Source organism: Amblyomma americanum, chromosome 11, assembly GCF_052857255.1.
Source record: "Amblyomma americanum isolate KBUSLIRL-KWMA chromosome 11, ASM5285725v1, whole genome shotgun sequence".
Classification (NCBI taxonomy): Eukaryota; Metazoa; Arthropoda; class Arachnida; order Ixodida; family Ixodidae; genus Amblyomma; species Amblyomma americanum.
The window spans coordinates 29947135-29962237 of record NC_135507.1 but is presented as its reverse complement, the minus strand read 5'-3'; the positions used below and the strand labels follow the sequence as shown (position 1 = coordinate 29962237).

Here is a 15103-nt window from a genome sequence, read left to right as displayed (position 1 = left end):
TACATGATACACTACATCGAAAAAGCAGTACCATACCTTTTGTAGCCACTAATGTAAACCAGGAGAACACCGTCAGCACCTCACCAGATAGTAGCCTCGCCCTCGCTCCGGTTCGGTCTAAACATAATTCGGTAAAATGGTCACTGCAAAGTCGGCTGCCTGGTAAAAGTTCCAACCTATTCTTTCTTAAATTTATCCCCCCCTGATGGCATAACTTGGGCTTAGAGCGCGACAACGTGCATCACAACAAAGAGCAGAGTTGGCGGCGCTAGCGCGACAGGACGACACAGAGCTGAGAAGACGAGGATCCGTACGTGCTGTCGTCTGCTAGTGACGTCCCATAGCGACGCATTGGACCCTTATTTTTGAAACGTCTTTTCCGAAGTCTTTGCTGGTCTCCTCATGTAGTCGTGGAAAAAGACGAGAACAGCAAAAGGACAAAATGGTAAGTGAGAAACAAAAACTGAAACTGAAGAACCATGTTGGGCTCAGATTTTGTGCACTGCCAAGGGCTGACTTCCGGGACAAGGCCGCTTACTTCCGGTGGCTTGCCCTCTAGGGAAGGTCAGTGCAAGTTTCGGTTTCGGAGACAGCACCAACGACAGCACCATTACGCCGAGAAGTTTTGACTTCGCATAACAGGAATTGAAATTTTTCCGAGACAGATTCCAAATTGCTCTAAATGTTGATGCTACTTTCGAAGTATTCTATTCCTCGGAAGCCTAAAAAAGTAGCTAAGCGCAAGCAACCATGCCAAGAACAGTGAAAACTAACGATGCTATTCTGAAGTTCACTAAACTCCAACTTGTCCGCCGCAAAAATAGACGTTTTCAACATATTACCTTCTGTATTTTAATAAAGTGTTTTATTGTTCATGCTATTAATAATTTAGTTCTTTGAAAACGACAAGTACGAAGCTACCCCTTTCTTGTTCTGAACCGCACGGCTTCTTCTGCTTAATGCACGTGGGCGTGTGCATAGCGGTTGTAAACACGGGAGCGATCGTGGGGATCTTGACACGGTAGCGCACTCTAGGCTCGTTTCGAGCCGAGCAGAATGCGGCGGCCCGTCCTAAAGCCCGTTGCATCGAAGGATCACGGCGTTCCCAGCAGTGGAAGTTTGAATTTGTGACGTCGCGACGCGATCGCGTTCTGCAGCCGGCGCGGCTGACTTGCGTCGGTGCTTGAATGGTCAGCCACTTTCGCTACCTCCGTTCGCATCCGTCATCCTCTCGGCTGACGACGTGCGTCTCCGATTACCCCGGTCGCTGTCTCGAGGCATGCGCCCGAAATGGCCAGTGACAAAGGTGACTGCAGCGGCGGGGACGGCGGTGGTGGCGTGATCGCACTCGCGAGCGAAAGCACCGCCGGCGACGAGCCGACGTCGCCGCCGCCGAAAGCGTCGTCACGGTCCGCGGCGCCCAGCGTTCAGCTGTGCGGCTATCTGAACAAGTTGAGCAGCACGAGCCTCGTCAAAGTGTACAAGAGACGCTGGTTCGAGTTCGTCGAGAGCGTTTGCAAGCTGTACTACTATCGCGACCCGGACGACGCCAATCCCCTGGGCGAGATCGACATCAAATCGGCGAGTTTCTACCTCGATGTGACGAACTGGGAGAAGCCCGGAGTTTTCGTGATCCGGTGAGTTCCGCGGTAAATGACGGTCGCACAGCTGTTGGGCACTCATCGGGCTCCACATGCAGACTGCATGGCACCCGCGGGAGAAAGTTTACCTTTATCTGACTTGACAGGCGCTCTAGTGTGTAAGCCCACGCCACTTTAACCTACTTCTCTCCCTGTCGCCTCGCCTCATGCCCAGCTGTTCGACTGTGACACAGGATCGGAACAGAAATATCTCCGGGATGAAATGATCTGGCGTGTTGGATCAAGCTGTGTAGAGGATTATCGTGCACTAGAGCCAACAGATTAATGAAACTATCAGTAAGCCCTGCGCCGGCCGATGTTGGTTAGGGGCACAAAATTAACGCCTCCCTTGTCAATAAAAGTTCAGCGCTGCTGATAACAGAGCGTCGAGCGATGGGCTCCGCCGCTCGATCGTTTTGAATTGCTTTAATCTCCGTTAATCGCCAAGGTTTTCGATGAGGACGGGGTAGATTGCGTTCGTAGCTGCAGACTCGCCGCACAGCGCAGGTACCGACGCCCCAACGGGGAAGTGAACGTGTTTTTTTTTTTTTTTTTTGTCATCGACGCCCACGATCGAGCTTCACGTTTCGTGGAGATCTTCGTTTTTGCCGTCGCGTTGCAACAGCAGCAAAGGCGAGCTCCGTCGTCGAACATTCCTTGCATTATTTATTCGGTCGGTACGGGTTGGTCGAGCCGCACCTTGCGGGTTTTCTGAGAAAAATGGGTATACCGTCTAGAACTTACGTCGCCAAATTTACCACGCTTTGGAGGTGTTTCTGCCGACGAATGCTTTTCTCTTAGTCTCTGGCGGCATGTTTGCTTTACGACGGTGCGCCGAGGATAACTGCAGGATTTTTGCTTTTTGTATCAACCCGACACTAGACGCCTCATATTCTGCTGACTTTAGTGCAGCTTCTGTGTTCTCTCCCAACTTGCAATGGCTGCAGTTTATAATTATAGACTCCTTATGTGAGGTAAAGACCCTTTTCATAGCGCTAATTTAAAGTACCATGGAAGGAGGGCACACACATCAGCAACAGCATTAACTGCAGCCTCAAGCAGTTTGCAATGCAAAAGTCCCGCTTCCGTCTTCTTCCTGTAATAAAGACAAACCCTTCATCAGTTCAGTTCGCATACAGCATTGCTGAAGTGGATGCTTAGAAAACAACGGGGATTTTCCTGCAAGTAATGAGCTGTCATTTTTTTTAGCTTGATATGGATATGAGTAAAAGTATTTATTATTAACAAATAAGTAGGTCTTTTTTTTTATGAAACAGCTGTCAGAGGCCTATGCATCAGCTTTAGCAGCTACATATGCATGCATACATCCATGCTGTTAGGTATGCAGTATATAAACTTATCTTCAACTGTATGCAAAAACTATCTGTGCCCATATGTACGCACCTCTTTGGCATGTATCTATTTGTATGTATGTAATGCGTATAACTGACTTAAAAAGTAGGAAACTCTTTGCACCTACGTCTCTCCCTTTGAGCGTTTATAACATGCGTTCAGGCAACTTCTTTGGAGGGTGAAATGTTGCCCGTTTGAAAATTTATATAAGGGACTAGAATTTGAATGAAGGTTTAAAATTACGTCTCAAGCTTATGTGTAGGGTGTGTGTACTTGCATGCATTTGAACAACCTTGCTACACGGAAGTGGAGATGCATGTTCAGCTCTGATATAAAACTGCTGTCACAGGTAGCCATATTTATTTCTCACGCTGTTGCTTTAAAGAGATGCTTGCCTTAAGTATGGGCACATTAATTGCTACCTTCCGTGTCGTGTTGCTGTTGCATTGAAGCTATAGTAACTGACGCAACTAGAAAAAGAATTTCAGCTTTATGCAGGAGAGTGGAATGTTTCTTTTTTTTTTTCATGTGTACATGTGCGTAACTCCTCCTTCGTCGCAATATTGTTTTGTTGGCCACAATGTAGTCTTAAATCCTCACATGCTTTTTCTTGTTTCAGCAAAACAGTGTGTGTGCTGTCATTCAAAGTACTTTTCCATGTGCCGTGTGTTTTCATATACAGTGAGTCTTCACACTCAGATCATGTGATAGCCAAATCTCCACTCCTTTGTAGCACTGAAGTCGGTACAATGAGATGATTACAAGTAGAATAAGTGAAGTGTGTTGCATGCCTCTGTGGCAATAAAAGACCTTGTAGCGTAGTTCCTTGAGAGTCAAAAACATGGAGAGATTCCCTTTAGCGATCCGTCATCATCAGTGTGTGAATTGAGCACTTGCACAAAAAGATTAGGACAGGGTGTGCAGTTGTTGAGAAAGACGTGCTCCTAAGCATGCGGTAAATGGTAAAGTACACAATTTTTTCTGCCCTCTTGAACAGCATGAAGGCAGGAGATAATTTACGCTGCCCTGCTGAACTGCATGAAAGCAATAAAGAAGCGAAAAGTTTTTCATGAAGTCTGGGAAAGAGAGAGAGATTTATTTGCTCTATTTAACACACAAATCATGCATAAAAATCTGATGGGCCCAAGCCAAAGCTAGTTTGGGCCCATGGTCATGCATGGTTGGCACCAAAGTAATATACTAGAAATCCAGACAGTGCAAATGCATGCCATTCATAACATGAAAGGGAGGGGAAAACAAAGACACAAAATAAGAAATACTGCTTGTAGCTACTAGAGATTACGAAGAAAAAATCTTTTTTTTACAGAGCATTCAATGTTGCTACATATTTTGACCTCAAGTGGGATGTCATTCCAAATTTTATCGCTGTAGAATTCCTGGTGTTACTGGTAGACATATTAAAGATATGCATCGTGATAGGTGGATGTTGGATACAATTTCTAGACTGTATTGACTTCTGACCTGAAACACAAGCATTGAATGGTATTTTGAGTTCTTGATAAAGTGGATGGCTTGGCTGGTGTCTGTTGGACAATTTCATAATGTGTAATGCTCTCTTTTAAAGGCGTATAATGGGATCCAAGTATGTCTCAAATAGAAGCCGATGAGTTGCAACAATAAGTGAGGAAGGACAAACAATGAACCACTCTTCAGCCGGTCATTGTTCATCTATCAGTCACTGCCCTGTCGTGAGCAGCTCGAACCTTTTTTTTGCATCCTGCCCCTTCTTTGCAGTGGTGAACAGCCGTGCGTGACTGGACCGTGATGGGACACTCATCCACTTGTAGTGTTTGCGCAGATGTGTAAATCAATTTACTTTTGTACATGTGGAAGTAACTTCGCCCTTTCTTCTGTTTCCTCTCCTTCACTCTATCCGCCCGGACTCATTTATCTACTATTCCTCCACTTTTCTTTCCTCCTGTCAGTGTTCACCTGCCAGACCTGCACTAGGCAGTTGTTGTGGCCAGCTCTCCTTCCTACGTTCACCCTTATCCTGAATGGTCACTGCCACCATCGCCACTAAGACTTATTAGTTTTTTTTTTTTTTGTGATGGCTTTCCCCCCCAGCACGCCTCAGCGGCAGTACCACTTGGAGGCCAAAGACCGCCAGGCAAGCCTGTACTGGCTGCAGGAACTGCAGCGGTACCGCCGGGCGCACAGCCTACAGAGGAACCTGACCCTGAAGCACAGCCACTCGGTCTCGGACACCTGTCCATCCTCTCAGGTATGCATGTGCTTCTGCACTAGAACACACTTCAGCTACTGCCACTATCACCATTGTCGTCAGCCAAACCAAGTCCTGCTGCAGTTCAAAAACCTTCTTTCATTTATGTCCAATTAACCCTGTCCTGCGCCAACTGAACTATCCCCGCAAACTTTCTAATCTCGTTCTAATCTTTTCTACGTCACCCCTGCTAGATTTGCCTTCCCTTGGAATCCACTCCGTTGCCATTTTACATTGCCTTCACATTACATGCCCTACCCATGTCCATTTCTTATCTTTGATTTTGAACGGGGTGTAATTGACTCGCATGTGTTCCCTGCTCTCTTGCTGTCTCCATCATCGATGCTTGTCTCCAGCAACATATCAGCAGTGCTAGTCTGTATTGCACTTATGGTGTAAAAAGTTGGAGGCTGATAAGAAGGCTTGAAATTGTATCAAGGACAGTGCAGTGATCTTTTGAGAAGTAAAATGCTAGGAGTAATGTTGAAAGGTAGGAAGTGAGGTTAGGAAATTCATGCGGTTAGGTTTGGTGCGGCTGGCACAGGATAGGAAAGAGCTGATTCCACATTAAAAGCACTGGCCCTTATCCGGGGGAGAATGTAATGTGGCTACAAAGAGGTTTGTGTGTCATTTACAGACTGTACAGGAGACAAAATGCAGTTGATAACACGAATACAGCTACTCTGTAGAATTAAGCCTGTTGTATGGCTGCTATTACTACACAGATTATTCCATAAAAATAACCTACTCATGGTGTCTTGAAAGTTAGGAGGACGATGTTTGCGAAAACTGTGTGCATATGCTAGAGATTCCTTGCGTAGCAAATATAACCTTTTCTTGTCATATATTTACATTACTTAGTATTACAGTAGCCGTTTTTTTTTTCTTCTCTTAGGAGTATCCATCATGCTTGTTACAACCCAGCATGAACATTTTGTAGGTTGCTTGTGATCTGGTTTTGTCAAACTAGTTGAAGAGGTTAATGCTTCTATGAATTTAGTGCACACAATTTAGGCCGTGTTGTCCACAGTGCATCCGTACTGTTGCACAGTATTTTTGTCTCACCCTCACAGATGGTCCACCCTCCTCTTCATTACATTGTAAAAACTCTGAGAAGCACTACGAACAGGTTTTTTAAAGGTGCACTAGGAAACAATACTGCTGCTTGAGAGGAACATACAACTTGGCTAAGATAACGGCAGTTTGTGGGCTACATGATATCAGGCTTTCCTGACTTACCTGCATTCTCGAAAGCTCAAACTGTTCTAAGATAACACCCTCCTGTGATAAGAGGACCATTTGGCGGCAGGGCCTGAGCCATCCTTATCTCTTTGAAGAGGAGTGCCAGTAATGTTTGTGTCACCGCTCTAGAGACGTGGTCTTGAGTTGGCAGTCCGTCGTGGTTTTTCGTGGTAAACTGAATACTAGTATCCCGACTTTACATTTAGCCTGTGGTAGGTAAGTAGATTTGTTGTTGACTTGTTATGCTGTGTTGTTGGTGTGCTGTTGAGTTACTACTTCTGAGTTGTACAACATTGCAAGCATGTTTCAAGAGTTTTACAAACACAACCCTGCGTGAGAATAGCATGCTGCAGGAAAACACAGAACCTCGGGTCATCTGCCGGGAAACGCTGTCAAGTGTTTCCTCCTAAAAAAAATTTGGAGAGAGTCTCTTTATGCGGTATGTGTTTTTCCTGCTTGTGTTTCTTTTAGCAAACTAATTGTTCTTGTTACTTTTCACTGAGGAAGCTTCTCTGTACTGTTGTTATTGGTGCAGCGTACTGAACTGTCTCAGAAATTTTGTGCTGAAACTAATGCTCATAGATTTCCCCAATATAAGTGGCTTCCCCTGCATCAGTTGCATGGGGATGTTTTCTGTTCCAGCAGAAGCTTAGATGCACTCAGTTCTATCAGTGTTAAAGTAGCATATGTGCATCTCATTTGTTAAGAAGGCTGTGTTGTGTTAAAGCACAAAAATAATTTGTTTCACTTAGCTTACATCTGGAAAACTTAATGACAGATTTACGTGCTCAATTGTAAGTAGGATTCTCATCTTAATTGCATGTTATAGAATACTGCTGCCACATACCTGTGAACCTTTCACTGCTGCCGCACCCTCATCTTATTTCTTAGCGCATGTGCAGTTTTGTTGCCAATGTTCTTGATTTACACAACGTGTTGTTTATGCTCACATGATTTCTCGAAAAACACTGCTCATTTTTACTCATGGGCAGAGGCGTCTGCGGAGAGTGCATTTGGCGTGTAACGCATGCTTTTTTACTGTTATTATGAAGAAGTGAGGTCTGCTGATTTCGCTCTGTGCAGGCAACCAGTGGTCTGCTCCACAAGAAGCCGCCTCAAGCCGAGGAAGGCCCCGGAAGCGACTATCCGGACCGGGGGCTGCTCTTATCTCCTGTGGAGTGTCCGACAACGGTCGTTGGCGAGCACACTGCCTCACAGCCTCCCCCAGTGTCCCCTGCTGTATCGTCCGTGCTCTCTAACTTCAGGCACCCATTTCAAAAGAAGCACCAGTGGTCGCCGACCGTTGACGGTAAGCTGTGTCTCGTGTTTGGCTCAGCGGAATGAGGATTGCCGGGCATTTCGATAGTCTTCCGATGACACTGTTTGTAAAAAAGTGACAGTGAGCATGTTAAGTTTAGTTCTTGTTTGCTGTCAGCCCCTGTAACTTTACTAAGAGCATTTTAGCGCACAAGATTGACTCAATATGTTATTGACTTCTGTCAAACTTGTAGAAAAGTAGTAGGTAGTTTTATTTAGTGCTCAAAAGGAGATAGTATGTTGTCTTCATCTATCGTTTTTACAGCTATAGGGATTGAGGGCTGTTAGGTTAGACATAGGTATTGAGTTACGATTGTGACCATTGTGTAGGCAGGCACCAGAGGTTTCATTACAGAGTTCAGTGTGCGCTTAGGAAATGCCTTCAGGTTTTTTGCCATTTCTGCCAAAGTTATTCTACCAAACATTAAACAGTTTTTTCAGAAATTAGCTAATTGTATGGCACATTCATGCAATTGGCTCAACATTTTGTTCGCAGGTGCTGGTTTGTCTTCTCTCAAAAATGTATATGAAAGGTTGTTTTTAATTTCTCCTAATTGGTTGTCTGAACAGTTTGTACAGCGGCTGCTTCTTGTTACTTATAGTGTTGTTCTCTTTTATGTTGTAATGTGCACATCGCCAACAGAACTGTGCGCATAGGCTTTAGCCAATTTCATCTTTTGTATACTTTCTAGAATATGGGATCAGCTAAGTTTACGTGAGAATCTGGTGGCAATTCCTCTTGAACACAGATTGGCACACTCAGTCATGAGTGCACTTAATTTGCTTCACTCACACATGCATTTGTTAGTTGATGTGGGTGAATGTGAATGTGAGTGAGTGGCCAGAGGAGAAATATGTTTGCGGGATCCATCGCCCATGGTATCGAAGTGTGCGTACTGCTTTTTTTTTTTTTTTAGAAGGAAAAACAGAAGGTCTTAGCCACTTCTATATCAGTGAAGAGGACGACAGTTATGAGTACGAAGACTGTGACATTCCGTCGTCACCTTCCAAGTTGAAGTCCCCAGCTGTCTTCACATCGTTCAAGAAAAAGCTACAGGACTCGTTTCGAGCTCGACCCAGGGTGGAAGTGGAGATGTTCACTTCAGCGCCGCCCATTTTGCGGAAGCTGCATGAAGGAGTTTGCTGCAAGTGTAAAGAGGTATGATGCAACTAAAAAAAAAATGGTATAACACCGAAGCTCATCAAAATTATATTGTACATAATGGAGTAATAGATGAAACAAAAGAAACATAGTTCTCATTAATATGCAAGTTAATTTGCAACAAATATAACAATAATATAGCCACTAGAGAGCAGTTCCTACACCTTTTTGGCATGATTGTAATGATGAGGCTTAACTTTGTTATAGTAAAAATTCATCTCACAGAAGCTAGAACATTATTCATTAAACGAAGGATTTCATTCTGTGTTGGATTTCTTCTCTTGGAAAAAATGTTCACCATGAAAATGATTCTCTTAATCAGAGCCTGGCTTTCTGCATGAAACGCACTAGTAGTGTCATTTGTATTTATACATTAGCGGCCTGACTGTCACATGTACTGACCCGATCACACTTGTCTAGAGTGCTTGAGCTATGCCGTACTTGGGAAATAAAGCAAAATTCTGAATGGCAACGCACCCACCATTTGTACCGACAACTACAACATACTGCTACTGCTACTACTACATCGCGAAACCCGGGTGCTTAACAGCTGTTGGTGTAAAAATGCACATAGGCGATGCAGGCGCAATCTCGATAACCATCCCCCAGTTACGGTTTCCTCTACTCATGTCATGCCTTCGTCTTTCCGCGGTAACCAGCCTCTCAGTGGTTCCCATGACAGTGCTATGACTACTACTACGGCACGAAACCCAGGAACGGGCTCTTAAGAGCTGTCGCTGTAAAAATATGGAGAGGACATTCTTGCAGGAGATGATCCAACAAGTATTGTTGGCAGTCATGTGCTTTAGAGTTCTGCATTTTTCAGCCATCCACCATTTGGGTTTCACATTTTGTGCGCAAGTGGATGTGAAGGTTATCATATAACTTTTAAAATATTGCTACTACTAGCATTTAGATTGACACTGCAAGCATACTGTTCGAGCTGAAGTACGATATATTGGCAAAACCAAAAGATAGCAAGACTGAGTACATTGCAGTGCATTAGCTTTGGACACAGTGGAGATATCACACCTAACTGGTATAGAAACACCAATTGTGAACTTATGTTCACAAATAACCTCTCAAGGCCCATGACAGGCTTGAATTTTGATACTGTAAGCATCTGCCATGGTGCAGGATGTTAGACTGAAAGCAGTTTGGGGTTAGTAGCAGATTGTGAGTGTCTCCAAGGTAGAGCTGTTTATTTTCTTTTCAAATAATTTGCATGGCTACCTCTGGGGCATAGGAAATCAGAGCGAAAAACAACCTATACTTTCTTTTTCAAAACTGTGTGTGCAAATTGTGAGAAGTTTCAGGCTTTTTCCGAGCTCTCACGTGCAGTGCGCATCTCACATGGGATTTAAATTTCAGCACCCTTCCGTCGTCATGCCATTAAAGACTAGAACCTTTCTCGAATACATCACTTCCAGCACCAGCCTGTTAATATTTGTTAAAAACTTAGCCAGCCATCTTTTTAATTAAAACACATGACATTGCTACTTCTTGTTTTAGCGAATGCACATCTCATGTGATAAATACTCCATGAAGGGTTCTTCACGAAGCTAAAATGAAATCAAAGTTCAGCTTGCAGTGGAGGTTGCTCTGCTTGTGGGCCTTGTTTTCTAGCTTATCCTTTCATGCTGCCCTTGTTTAAAGCTGGAACGGGAATCAAGTGCCTTACGGGAGGAACTCCAGTGCAAAGAGGACGAACTCACTGCCAGCAAGGAGGTGATAAAGGTCCTCCGCCAACAACTGGAGCTTGGAAGCAGAGAACAGGAGACACTGTGAGTCATTTCCCCAAGTACAGCTTACCGCATTTTCTTGCATATTGAGGTTGAGTGTCTGTAGGCCTTTGTTGCACAAGGAAATAAGTACAGTTTAAAAAAATTTTAGGTTAAATGTTGCTATACAGTGTGAAATGTAGAACTGCATACTTTGGTATTGGCTGTTAACTGTGATAGCTGTCATGACGGGAGGCTTTCATGGCGTTAAAAAATGAAAGCTTCACTGTCTGCAACTCCTCAGCTACTGAATCTCAATATGTGTCCATTACTGTTGAAGTAGTGAGCAGCTTAGTCGCAGTACATTTTGAATGCACCTATTGAATGTTATGGTTCTGCAGATTTTCAGGAATCAATCTCTTTGAAGACTGAAAAAATAAAATTGACATGGCAATCGTGAAACCTGATGCGAGAAAGCTGTGATAGCAGTTTGGATTTGCCCTCAATTACTTTGATGCTTTTATTCTAACGGAGGCTTCACGCTCACAACAGAATTTTTCTGGGGGTGCAAATGGGTGGATATAAGTGGGTGGGAAGGCAGCTGGTAGGTCTGCAAAGAAGCTGGCTTTCCCACTGCATCTTTGAATTTGATTTTGCCACTGTTTTTTCGTTCTGCTGCTGCTTGGGCTTTTAATGGGTGGGGGCCTTGTGGAGATTGGAGATAGGTGGTGGTTGGTGGCGATTTTGGAGTGTGGAGTTGAGGTGGTGAGGCGGGTGGTTGTACTCGAGGCCGGAGGCCTCACTCACTGCGTCTGCGCGCAGAGATTCCACGCTTTGCACAAATAACATCAGCGTTTTCGCAAAGTGCTAATCTTACTGCAGTCGCAGCAAAAATGTTGATCTAGTTCCACTCGCCGGGATTCTTAGATCGAAAGTCACTTCTTTTTGCAAATTGCTGTTGGCAAAATGATGACTGGTTAGGTTTTTCAATTAGATTCACACCAGACGCAAGTTTGAAGAGGTGTCCGGCTGCCATCTATAGAAGTATCAGAGTTTGCATTCGAGGGGCAGCTGCACGAGGAGCCTGGATTGTTTCACTCGGAGCTTAAACTCATTGGGAGCCTAGACGGTGGTTGGACTGCCGCGCAGACTTCTATGGAAACCCTCCTTCTTCCTCTATACTTTTTCTTTTACAAATTTTTACCTACAATACTTTCAAGAACTCATAAACACTTTGAATCTGCCCGTGGAAGCAAGAGGCATGTTTTGTATATCATGCAGGCTCGTGTGATGCATACAGTGTCTTGAAGTGTAGCTTATGTAAACACTGAGAATCTGGCGCGGTGCCTTCGGCGGTGCAGTTTAATTTCTCTTTATTTTCACTTTATGTGTTTTAGCATATATTTCACATTTTATCAGAATCGAAGTCATAAGCAGTCAAAGTATTTCAAGGAGACTGCTCTTCAGAACACACACAACCAGTACGTTTTGGCAATCTGACGTCTACAGACATTTAGGAAAATAAGGAACTTAGGAACCTGTGTATGCTTTTTGCAGATTTCCGTCATAGCATTTTAGAGACACAGGGTTGCTATGTTTTGATTAGTTTATGGGTTCACTGGCTTGTTTGTGTATACTTTGCGTATATCTTTGTGTGCACTTTGATCTGAAGTCATGTTGAAGCAACAGGGCAGTAGGTTGGTTGAAGAAAGTGAAACGTGCAGGAATATGATTTAAAAGCCTTTGGTTTGTGCCAGTGAAACCTTTGCCATCACGTTGAAGATGATGGGAGTTAATAAACGTTCCCTGTTGTCTCTCTTGCAGCATCAAGCTTTATGCAAATTCCAGCAATGAGAACTACACCCGCATGCTACACGAGAAGGACAAGCTGCTCCTTGAGCTCAGGAATGAGCTTTACATGTGCAAACTTCAGCTTGAAAGCACTCAACACAGGCGATGGTACGTAGCCATGTCTTGTATGCTGCTGTCCCCAAGCAAGCTTTCAAAGTGCTTTGCTTCTCTTATTGTGGTCGCTTCAAAGACCAACCAAGTGCAGTTTATTTCATTTGTTCTTATGATGATCACTCTGTTAGTTGGCATAAGTCATTGCAGCCTTGGCTAAACATGAGATATATGAATACTTTCAGGTCAAACAATAATAATACTTTTGTTTCCACTAATGAAACTACATACATTCAGGCGTGCCAAAGCCATTGACAGCTTGAGCGGCATTGCCTGAAAGGTAGTAGAACCAAATGTGGTACACTTGCACAGAAGAACTGATCAGCGAACTCGAGTGTAGCAGAGCAGGAAAAGAAAAACAAATACACTGTCTGGGAAGAAAACTGCTCATTCAGGATTGCAGAATGAAACACTGAAACATATTGTAACAAACAGATTACAGTATTGTGTCGTGGTTGGCTGTTCACTAAAATGACTACAGCATAGGAAAGAGCAATGCGATAAAGACTGCAGAATGGAAATTTTGTCCTTTGGTTTGCCTTTGGGCACAGAATACTCATTTTTGTTCTTAACCTCCCTACGTCCTTCATCAGCAAAGAAAGTGAGGGGCATCATATTTTCATACAGTGCCGATAAGGCCGAGGCTGCACACCGTATAAATGATTGTACAACCAGGATATATGCAAGAGCTGCACCTTTGCATTTATAATCAATAGCAGCTGTATGAAAAAAAAAAATCAAACAAATTAGTCATTTTAATTTCAGGTATAAATTAGCTTTTTCAGTCCGTGCATCTACTATTTACACCAGATGAACTAGACGCCACGTTTTTTCCAGCAGTTTGACTTCCTTGGGGTCCTTGGAGATTCCTTAGACTCCCCTGTCTCAGGCACAAGAAACGATTTTTAAAAGTACCAATTAAAACTATACTAAAACAGTAAAAGCAGCCAGCCAAAATTGAAACTCTGTTTATGGCCAGGGCCAGGTTGATGCAGCGATGACATCAGTTATTATTAGGAGAATACTCATACACGTGTGTAATGGCTGAAATAGCAACTATAAATGATGACTTCGTTCATAAAATGCATAAGACGACCTAGCAAGCCTCAATTTGCTCTTTATGTAAGGAGCAGGCAACAACATGCAAATAATGTTTGTGGCTTTGCAAACGCAGTGTTGCCCGCTGATATCACCTTAACTGAGGCCATGAAGACGGCAAACTTTAAAGTTGAATTGCGCAGCAATGAATCGTGCAAGGCTTCCAAACTTTGTAGGTATTCTTAGGAGAGCAAAACCTAAGCAAAAGCTTTGTTAAAATATGTGAATCTCGATGAAACCCCGGAGTTTCCCTTTAAGTTCTCTTCACGTTGTTCCCAACATCTGTCCCTCGCCTGCTTCAGTTCTGTGGAAAGGGAGCTGGACGAGCTGAAGGACCAAAGCTCCCTGTACCAGGAGGTGCTGAGGGAGAAAGACCGCCTGCTCATGTCGCTCACTAATGAGCTGCACGACATTGAGGAAGAAAAGAAGGAAGAGCAGGCCACCATCACGCAGGCCGAGCAGGCCGAGGAGAACGCCTGCCGAGCACAGATGGCCAAGATGGCCGAAGAGATACAGCAACTCAAGGCAAGTGGCACACCACACTTCAATTACGCACACCAGTATTTGGAGGTGGCGTCCTCCCTGTTTATGAAGAGTGAAAGTGAGTGAATTAAAAGTGAACTTTGCAGCAAAATTTTTCATCTCTCCACTGAACGAACTATTTCCGATTGGAATAACCTCACTAACAATGAAGTGCTGCAGCCGTCACTGACATTGTTCTCGCAACATATCACCTAGTTTTATTGCATTTGCTATTTCACTGTTCAGTTGTACATGTTTAATTGTTGTATTCGCAATGGTGCAGGAGAGCTTCAACTTGCACTGTTATTTTTGTTTACCTTTGCCTGTTTTGTTAAACTGTCTAGTTTGTATCCCCATCCTGCTAAAATCCCAACGATGGGATTGCAGTATCAATAAATAAATAAATAAATAAAATGGGGTGAAGGCACCAAGGCAACTTTTTTCTAAAGAAACGTCAATTCTGGGGTCCTTTCTGACTACACTGAAGTTTTTCGGCAGCAAGATATGCAGTTATTGCTGAGGGAATTGGGTTAGGAAATTTTTCTGTCACGATTCAAACTGGTAACGCTGCCGAAAAGGACTTCTTGATCGCAGTTTTGAAGTGAAGGGCAATGTAGCCTAGCCTCAGAGATTTTGGCAAACACCGCAGTTTGTTTACGAAAATGGCCCGAGGTGGCGATGCCTGCAATTCATTTCTTGACTTTGTCTAGCTCACAAAAGCTCAGTTTTCACTGAAAATAGCATCTTTGTGGTTAGAATACGGTAATCTATCGTATCGGCGAACCTCAGTTTATTCTCAGTGTTTCTTTTGGGCTGTGCTTAGTGCTGCATTCAAGCTGTC

General features: G+C 43.8%; 1 protein-coding gene across 1 annotated transcript in view; it reads left to right on the top strand.

Annotated features, from left to right (window-relative positions):
- Positions 1-958: 958 nt before the first annotated feature.
- LOC144110193 (TBC1 domain family member 2B-like) overlaps positions 959-15103 on the top strand; it is a 142900-nt gene continuing 128755 nt past the window's right edge. Inside the window, exons 1-7 of the mRNA XM_077643030.1 lie at positions 959-1637; positions 5082-5238; positions 7564-7789; positions 8715-8956; positions 10616-10743; positions 12505-12639; positions 14043-14265. Of these exons, the coding sequence (XP_077499156.1) occupies positions 1291-1637; positions 5082-5238; positions 7564-7789; positions 8715-8956; positions 10616-10743; positions 12505-12639; positions 14043-14265 (1458 nt within the window). The 5' untranslated portion in view covers positions 959-1290. The remainder of the gene's footprint in view (positions 1638-5081; positions 5239-7563; positions 7790-8714; positions 8957-10615; positions 10744-12504; positions 12640-14042; positions 14266-15103) is intronic.